This window comes from Austrofundulus limnaeus, unplaced genomic scaffold (assembly GCF_001266775.1).
Source record: "Austrofundulus limnaeus strain Quisiro unplaced genomic scaffold, Austrofundulus_limnaeus-1.0 Scaffold258, whole genome shotgun sequence".
Classification (NCBI taxonomy): Eukaryota; Metazoa; Chordata; class Actinopteri; order Cyprinodontiformes; family Rivulidae; genus Austrofundulus; species Austrofundulus limnaeus.
The window spans coordinates 629,757-640,033 of NW_013952660.1; the positions used below are offsets into that span (position 1 = coordinate 629,757).

The window sequence follows — 10,277 nt, forward strand, 5'->3', positions numbered from 1 at the left end:
TATTTAGTTTATAAACTATGACATTTATAAATGTATGAATCATATGGTGAAAAACTGACTTTGAAAAATTAAATCTGTTCTTTTTTTCTTATAAAAGGCTAAATAAAACAAAAATACTGGTGGTGGAAATTTTTGACTGTGTAACTTGAAAAACGGCACCCCATCATCAACCAGCTTTTTTTAATTAATTTTTTTAATTGTTTTTACAAAACTTCAGTCTTTAGACTCAGGTCATGAAGCGATCTGACAGATTTCTGTGGAGTTTCCAGCCTGTCACCAGAGCGATGGCAGAGTTTATCTCTCTGCATCACATAAACACGACGTGTGAACACTGATCACAGTTCCAGGATATCCCCATGATTCTCACACGATGAAGGTAATATCACAACACTGTTCCAGGAAAGGCAGGAAGGAACCATCAACAAAGGAACTTTTAAAATGTCCAACAAATCTGCTCTTGCTGTTGCATTTTCTTCATACAGTGTGTTTTAGTGACAGGTGTAAATAGGTTCATTTCAGTCAAAGAACACTACAGGCACTGCTGAAATAAAACAAATATTCAAAGGCTTTTCTTGTTTCTGCCTTGTGTCCACATGCTGTTACTGAAACCTCTACACGGTATTTTGTGGAAAACAGGGTCCAGAGGGAAACATAACTCTTAAAACTCCACTCTTTTATTGTTCTGACAGCCTAAAGTCCAGTTTACACAACATTGTTTTTAACAGAAATCGGCACACAAAGAGAGCAAACACATTCTCTGACATTGAAGCTTTTTAAATCCAGTTCTCAGGGTGGAAGTTTTAATAAAAAAAAACTGTTTTCACTGAAAGTCACAATTTACCTTAAATTGTTACAGTCAACATTAGAAAATCTCAAATGTTTCCACAAAACAATGATGTCATCGCCCCTCCTGCTGCCTAACCTATGACCCCAAGTGTGACAGACGAGTAATGATAATAATAATAATGACAGGTTTGCACTTGTGTTGCAGACTCTGGTTGCTCAACTGCAGCAAAGCTTTTATTTACTGAATAACTTCACTGAACAGACATGAATGATGAACTAATGCCTTGAATAGAGCAGAGCATCTCTTATTATCACACCGAAATAATCTAAGATCAAAAAGGTTTTTATCACTTTTCTAAAATATTAAAAAAACAGATCAACAGTATTTATCAAATAAACATTTAAACACCTGGAAAAAAAAGTTTTAAAAGACTGACATTTGTGTATAAAAACGATCCTGATATGTGAGCACTGTAGTTGACTTTACTGGATCCTGGGCCTCAAATCGTTCATTAGTTCTGCTGATTTGGATCAACAAGACTCTCAATCACTAGTAGTTTAATGTGACACAAAGTGAGTTCTACTTTGTCAACAGAAATTAAATGTTTGCTTTTATAAACTTACCTCAAAAAGTAATGAAATTTGTGTTTGGTAGATTATTTTTATTGTAACAAAGCTTTTTGGCAATAAATCTTATAGTGTTGGAAAGCCTGTTAATTTCCCTTTTAAGTGGCGCCACATTTGTAAGGAACATGCATGCACACATGAAAATTTGCCAGATCTTCTCTGCCAAACAGCTTAATTTGCTGTTGACCAAAAGTCTTCAATGGTTAGGTTGCGATACATAGTGGGGGGTCACCAATGCTTTTAAATGCTTTTTTCTGTACTTTTTTTAAGTGGTCTTTAAACACACATTAACACGTAGCTAATAGATAAACTGCGGCGTAAAATGATGTGTTTCAGAAATGCACACAATCTGCACACAACCAACAATGGACCATTTTGTAGTTAGAAATTATCACTCGTGAAGCGGCTGACCTCACACGTTAATCAGGAAAAGCTGACGTTATGGTAACGTCATTGTAATTACACAAAAACAGTTAAATTTACACCCTAATACAGACCTGATGTGTTTGCTCTAAACTGATTTGTGTTGAACTTTCCTTTGGGATCGTAGATAAGATTTATCATAAATATCTAAGCTGTAAATGTGCTTTTTGAGCTTGTTGAATGGCGTTTACCGGGTTGGCCTGTGACCAGGAAGAGCTAGGTATGCACATGCACACACAAAGCTACACAATGGTCTATTGGCCTATTTGTGTTGTAATATTTGCAGTATATCTGCAACACTGCAGCTCCCACTGATAGCAGTCAACCAATGTTTCTCCATCAGTTTGGAGGGTCCCAGACTGAAAACACCAAAGACCCCTGCTGTTGACCCTTGTTTTGAGCTTCTGGTACCCCCAAGACTGCCAACAAGATTTATTGTCAAGAATATTTGTTACAACAAAGAAAGAATCTACCAAACTTTTCTTACTTTTTTGTGCTAAATATTTCCATCCTTTCTGTACTTGATGCTTACAGTCTTGAGCTTCTGCTTCAGGTCTTCTTTACTCTTTTTGATGTATTTTTGTTGCACCGCCACCAACAGGCCTGACTGACTTACTACAGCATTTGTGTTATTATCTGTTTGTTTTGATCACCTTTACATGAAGAAATGCCAAGTAATGAAAGGTGGGGTTATGCATTATAGACCCCTGTGGTGCACACTAAGCTTTTGCCCTTAATGGCTTTTTTTCTCTGTACATTATTCCTACCGTATTTATTCAAGTATAATAGATAAAATTTAATCCATAAAATCATCCATAAAGTTGAGGGGTAGTATTATACTCGGATAAATATTTTTACTTATGTATTTTAACTGAAATATCGGCTTCATTCAGTCCGGAAATGAGACCGCGTTGTAGGGATGTTGACATTTCGTCAGCAGCTGCTGCCATTTTCTTCCCAAACTGCTGTGACCAGATTTTGCAAGGCTGCTCGGTGCGTTTGCTTGTAATTTCCTCCTGCTTCGTTATTTCTACGAATTTCAACAAATCGGGCTGACATTAGGTAGTTAGCTACAGCCTCGTCTTCGAGTTTTTAATTTTTGTTGATGCGTTTTGAAGACACAATTTTTTGAAAAGACGATCAAAGTAAATCACCCGAATTTTTCTAGTGACCCCTTAAAGAGATAAGCTGCCACGACGAACATTATTTTATCAGCCCTTGTTCCAAATTTGATAATGATTTGAAACGTCGAAGCCTGGTTTTTTTTTATATCCGGAACAGCGCTTGTTGCAAAGTGTTTTGATGCTCGTTTTCGTCACTTGACACATTTAACACGCTGTCATTGGTTGAGGAGCTTTGTTTACAAAACACGTCCACATGGTTTTTTAATTGTTTTAATTTCCTTACTTTCTAAGACATATTAAGTTGATTTGATGCTACAGTTTGCCTTGTAATGTTATTTTATACCTTTTCTGCTACTTTTGAATTGGCTATCATTAAGTTTTATTAGTTTTTTAGGATACAAGATGCTTCCTACAAAACCAGAATGGGAATCTTTTCCTAAAATTTCATGGCGATATCTTGAACACTGAGGAAGTTATGAGCAAAATTAGAAAACAGCAAGGTGAAATGGTCACAAAGACCCCATTAGTTCTGCTGTGAACTGCAGCAAGAAAACATGAGCTGATTTCACCTGAACAAACATCAATAACTTCCCTCATACTTCAGATCATCACATGATGTTGGTGTTATTTTGTATGGTTTGAGATGTTCTTTTGGAATCTTCTGTCAGATTTAATATTGGTGTAGGATTAAAAATTTATCCACATCCCTTCACGTTGTAAAAAGCAGTTGAAAGAGCTTACCCCTGACACTCCTTCGTGCCTCAGAGCAAGATAGTAACAGATCCAGGCAGGTGACATGATGTGGAAAAAGGGGGGAAAATATTCCTGCACCTTAGTAATGATAACAAACTAATGACATTATGTGTGACCGGGCCGTTCCTCGAACAATAACAAACACATGTTCGTCTGTAATGGCTGCCGTCTACCGGTGTTCTGAAAAAGTTTGTATCCCTGAAAAACGTTTCCCTACCAGAGGGGGCGCTCACGAGTAGGAAGTAATCTGCTTTTCCCCCACAAGATGGCCCAAATCTCATGTGAAKTCTCTGACTTTTGTGTTGGCGCCTCCTGGTGGACTATGTGTAAAATGCCAGAATTCATATGATGCTGCTACAGCTGATATATATTTGTTGTCAAAATACCTTTTAGTACATGTTGTTAAAATAAAATGAACAGTCCAATGATCATTTTACTGATATGTATAAAGACTGCAAAGGCTGAAAAATCTTGAAGTCTGTTTGAAATTGGAGGTAGTTTGAGGATTTAATTTTTTATGCTTTTTAAGCTCAAAAAAGGGGGTGGGTCATATTATACATGAAATTGTATTATACACGAATAAATACGGTAATTTTATACTTTGAGTAATTTTAAAACCAGTACTTTTACACTTCTATTCCAGTAAAAAGATTGAGTTGAGAGGTATCTGGTTTCTACAGAAGTTATTTTTAAACCCTAGTACCTACAGTATACTTCCACTTAAGTAATGAATGTTGACACTTTTGATACGTGTTTTTAGGTGTTGATTTGTGTTTACCATCAGGTTCTAGTTTTGTTTTGCTTCTTATGTTGTGTTTGTTGTATCTTGTTCCGATGGTTGACTCATGTACTCTTTACTGATTTGACCTCATTTCAGTTCTCCTCAGGATGTGTTTTTTCCTTAACATTACGCTTCTCAGTTCTCTGCTCCTTAGTCTTACCACACCCTCTTTTACCTGCACCTTGTTTTGTTTAACCCCTAATTTGTGTTTACAGATATAAACCCTCAGTGTCAGTTTACACGACAGTGGAGCCTGTCTCGATTCCTGTTGCTGGTGACGCTCTGTCGTTGCCTCTGTATAGGTTTTGTGCCACATTGGTTTTTGCTTTTGATTAAAATCTGGTTTGGTTTTCTAAAACTCCTTGAGTACGTCTGCAGTCCAAACTGTGGCACTTCCTGTGTGGAAGAAAACAGTGTTATCTATAATTTAAACCCTGTGCAGATTAAAGAAAATCCACAATAAATTCACTTTTGTCAGTTTCATTGAAGTTACTTGAAAAACATTCCACTGAAACCAACAATAAACAAAAAATGAAACATTCATGCTCGTGATGACCATATTGCACTGGATCACACCAAAAAGAAGACAGATTTAGTTCTTTCTGAATGTTCTGAAGTGAGTAAAGGTTTAATCAGCTAATAGTAGTTCAGTTTTTACAGGTATATTTCTGTAACAGAATATAGAGTTTCTATATTAAATCTGAAACAGCAGGAGTTCAGCAAAGATTAGCATGAAGATCGTTGCCCTGCAGCATCTGGTCTGTTGGAACCTCCTGCTGTTTCAATCTTCATACCTAATGGACAAAGAGAAAACTCAGCAGGGAGGTGAATATTTTCATTAAACAGCCCCCAAAGTGTCCTTTCAAAGTCCATTTACTGATCCCGCTACTGGTTCAATCTCTGAATGTTAAAAACCAGACAGATCAGTCCTTAGCCGATTCTCAACTGGGTCTGATCCAGTGGTGGATCTGGGATTTTACTGTGTGAGGGGGCCATCAACGGGCCACAATCTTCATAGTATTTGTTCAGCACACTTGCTCACAAATCCCTGCTTTTGGTAAAAGGTATGTGTTTAACCAGTCGCACGTTTAAACACTTGTAATTTTAAAAAAGCTTGCAAAGTGCATTCACCTTATCAATTTCACATGAATTTTTTACTGTACATAGATAAAATATGCTCAAACACACAGCATGTGAGAGAATCCAGCCATCATTTGTGAGTTGAAAGACTTGTTCTGCAGGATTGTTCACATTTTCAGAAAAGAAAAGGACTTCTGTCAGCTTTATTCATGCTGGACTTTTCTATTGGGCTCATCGGCACCTCTAGTGTTTGGACATGGAACTGCACCCAGCATCTTTGCTCTTGGGCAAAGGACACACGAGTGACAGGACAGGGGCACTTTAGGGGGCCAATCAAAGTTCAACAGGGGCCAATGCCCCTGTGGCCCCGCCCCTGGTCTGATCCCATCCTGGGTTCTGTGGACCATGTCTGCCCGGACTGACTTACAGGATTTATTTGGAGCAGCAGCTCAGGGAGTTTCAGGGACATGTTATAGATTACACAATGTGATTCCTGAAGAGGAGATGATGAAGAAACAAGGATCTGACAGTTCTGACGATCAAAAACAGACGTTTCAGCCGTTACTGTTACTGTTCTGTTACTGGTACTGTTACTGTAACTGTTACTGTTACTGTTACTGGTACTGTTACTGGTACTGTAACTGTTACTGTTACTGTTACTGGTACTGTTACTGGTACTGTTACTGTAACTGTTACTGTTACTGGTACTGTTACTGGTACTGTTACTGTAACTGTTACTGTTACTGTTACTGGTACTGTTACTGGTACTGTTACTGTTACTGGTACTGTTACTGTTACTGTTCTGTTACTGTTACTGGACATTTGGACCAGAAGACAGTAATGAAGGACAACAAGAATTCTTTATGAAGGCTGAGGAGAATGGACCAAAAACATGGGAAAAATGAATTTACAGCCTTTTAAAATGACTTAGCTGTTGATGAATGCTCCTTCGACATCACACACCCATACACACACCACACACACGCACACACACACATCCCCATAAACAGGAAATGCTGCAGAGATCAGAGCCTTCATGTTGTCCAGAACGTCTCTGATGGTTTTTCCTCAGGAGTCACATTAAAGTTTGTGTTTTTATTGAAGTTTCTGGAAGTTGTTGTGCTGTCAGCAGAGACAGACGTCTCAGCAGCAGGTTAGACACGGTCACGCTTTGCAGGCAGATGGCTGAAACATGTGGAAGGCTGCAGTGCAGTTGCACACGTCGCTGCTAAACCATGAGAGAAGCAGCTGGGCTCGAGCTGGAAGGTTCCTGTTGCACAGCGAAGCCCGGAGGGCACGTTTATTGAAGCTGGGTGTTAAAATTCACACCGCTGACTTCATTTGTTCACTCAGGGCAGATAATTACCTTTATCAGTTTTAATAATAGCATTTGGGTCTCCAAAGATTTCATCTCTCGTTGTCATGGTGCCAGTGTTTGCATTAGATCCAAACAGAAAGAAAAAAGATAAGGATGCAAATGTAAAGAGGTAAAGAGAGTTTTTGTTTGATCTTGTCAAACCGCTCCACCTCCCTGCTCTAAATGGACCACGCATGGCCCAGTCTCTTTATTCCAATTACATTTAAAAACAAGAGCTTAAAGATGGTTCTGATGTTTACAACTCAGAAGCGGCTGTGTTTGTGTCGAGGTGAGGCAGGGGTGGCTGAGCTCCATCTGCAGGAAGTCCTGGTACCAGCTGATGTTTGACTCCACTCAGCCTGAAACAGAACACCTGACCTTCCTGCCGAGGGTGGAGAGTTAGGATTCACCAAACACTTGTTTTAGGTTCAGAATGTAACTGAAAACAGGTGTGACAAAAGGGTTAGGCCCTGCTGGGACACCAACAATAAAATAAATGATTTATTCCCACACAGCTCTTTATTTAAAGGGGCAATATTATGTGTTTCTCAGGCATACATTTAAATACTATACCATAGTAAAGTATCTATGTCACATTTAGTTGTTATTAAAATGCTTTTTTATGTTTAAATAGAAAATAAACTTATTTTCTCATCACTTCCTCTTCTAAACGCCTTGAAATTGGCCTCCGTGTCTTTAAGAACCTCCTTCCGCTTCTGTCTCGCCCATTTAAGTGCGGGGGGGTGGGGTGCTATGATGGAGTTTACTTGGCATCTGAATACACATTTCCTTAATCTGAAAAGAGCTTCACTGAGTGAGAAGTAGTGTTGAGAGCTCAGCAGACACCTGTCATTTTGCTCCTCAGCATGGCTTCCTAAAAACACTGCAGGATTTCTCAAACATGCATGAATGAGTCAGAGCAAGGCTTTGGGCATGTTTTTTATGAGAGTATAACATTATAACATGAAATATAACTCAAAAAAGTTGATTTTACCTGATATTGCCCCTTTAAACTTTATTTTGCCAGGCAAAACATTAAGAACAGGTTGTTATAGTATATAACTTTACATTTCTTCATTGCCCAAAACTCACATTTTTTTGTGTTGGCCTTTAAAAATGCAGAGCAGCTCGAGGAACTCAACAAACAAAACTGAGTCTGAGTGTTGATCACAGCTTTTAGTTCCTTGAATTTATTTTCTAGATAATTCCTCTCTTTTATTATGTTCTTTTATTCTGCTTCCTGTTTTTTCACTCTCATATCTCCTGTCTGTCTCTGCTATGGCCCCGCCCACACTGACTCACCTGATGCTCCCTGTCTCCCAGGTGTTTATCATTTCTTCTTCTTTAGTTAGCCTTTATATTCTGTTTTTGGTCTCTTGCTCCCCGTTAGTTCATTTTGTGTTCAATTGCTTTGGGCTTCGTGATTTCTGATCCAGAGTTTTATTTATCTTTTCTTGTACCATCTTTTGAAAATTTTTTGAAGTATTTTTTGCTGCCTCGACAGCCTTTGTTTTTGTTATTAAAAGTCTTCTATATTCACCTTTAAGTTTGTCCTTTGATCGTTCTTCACCTTGGGTTTCATCCTCAACAAACATGATAATATGTAAAACAAAAAGGTTGACCAGGCAGCAAAAACCTACTAAATTGAGGAGTTGACACAGGGAGGCACACAAGGAGAAACCAGACTTGGCATGAGAATGCATAATGCTCAACTGAGGAAATGGATAAAGACTGGGGAATTAAACAAATGCAGGCTGATGGGACGAGTGGCTGCAGCTGTGATCAACAAAACCAGAATCGTGTGTTTTGTTTTCATGGATTCTTTTAGGCTTTTTTTAAGTTGTTGTGCTTTGTACACTTGTTTTATGAACTGTTTTTATTTTAATTGAGGTAAATGAGGAACGTTAGCCAATGTGTAAAATTTGGCACATTTATATTCCCTTGAGCATAGATTATTCTGCACAGTTAAATAAATAAAATAAACATGTGACTGGGCATGGCAGGCTGACTGAGTGAGCAGAAACTGGCTGAGGGGAAGGATGGCACAGAAAACAGAACTAAAATACGTAAACTAAACATAAAAATCACAAACTCGTAAATAAAACCAATGATAAACATAAAATACTATAAACAAAATGTAGATCCTGACATTTTGTTTGTTAGTATTACAAGTAAGTGATGAGTTTTGAGGCTCTATAATCGTTCCTATCAGTGAATAGAGCTGCCAGGTCAGGTTAGATAAAAGTCAGTGTGATTCCTCCTGAAGTCGTGAGAGATGATCTGTGTGAGGTCATAGCGCAGAGATACACTCTTCCTCACTTCTTACAGACTCATTTAAATGATTTCAGTTCTCCCGAGTGATGCTGTGACCACTCATAGACCTTTAATGAGGACAGGTTATATCACCATCTCCGGCCTAGTTTCTTAGTCGTTCTGACTTTTTTCTACTTAAATAAGACATTAAAACTTTGGACCAGTTCAGACTGCATTGTTTATGTTGAGGAGCCAGCAGAAGGGATGGCTCTGTGAAATCTGTGAGGACTTGCAGGCGTCATATCCCAAGCATTCCTCCTAAACATGTCCAGATCTGCTGCCTCTGCACACGAGCACAAACCTCTGATACTTATCTAAGGCTGAAAAAGAAACAGGAACGCAATGTTGTTGTATTTTTTACATCAGTACAAATATGGCATCATGAAAAGAGAATGAAAAATGACATGCTCTGAATACCATTTACAAAGCTGAAAGATATTTTAGTAATATTTTTAAACAAACATGTAAGTCCCAATCAGTGTGAGGACTAATAGACACACAAAAGGCCAATCTAATCCCATGTGATCCAAAGGCTCCGGTTATTCTCAAACAAATGTGTATTTTTGCCAAAATGTATGGATATTTAGTTTTCAAGTATTTATACAGCATGTCACATAAAGATATGTTTGTGTGTACAGAGTCTACTTCAGAGCGGACTGGACGCCGGCGCAGTATGCCAGGCTCCTCAGAGAAGACCACAGCCTCTGTGGAGGCAGCGTCCGTCCTCGCTGCACCTTTCAGAGTCACCGTGAGCACCGTAAGTTCCCTTTGATCCATCATCTGTCCTCTCCACCTCATTCTCTTTGTCCTAACTGAGATGATACAGTACACTGAGAAAAAAACTTTTGGGTGTAGTAACATTTGTTTAATTATTCTTTTAAATTTTACAAAAAATATCAAAATCTCTAAACTACTAGAATTTACTAAATAAACAATACACATTATATTAGGTATCAATATTACTGTACAAAAAAAGTAAATGCTAATATTATTTTACCAGTAATATTTAAGTGTTTTTTTCTGGACAGCACAT

The 10,277-nt window shown here is 38.2% G+C and overlaps 1 protein-coding gene across 1 annotated transcript in view; it reads left to right on the forward strand.

The window, feature by feature from the left end:
* LOC106526084 (disabled homolog 2-interacting protein) overlaps positions 1–10,277 on the forward strand; it is a 176,237-nt gene that overhangs the window by 58,519 nt on the left and 107,441 nt on the right. The window contains exon 3 of the mRNA XM_014020565.1: positions 9,883–10,001. Within this exon, the coding sequence (XP_013876019.1) occupies positions 9,883–10,001 (119 nt within the window). The remainder of the gene's footprint in view (positions 1–9,882; positions 10,002–10,277) is intronic.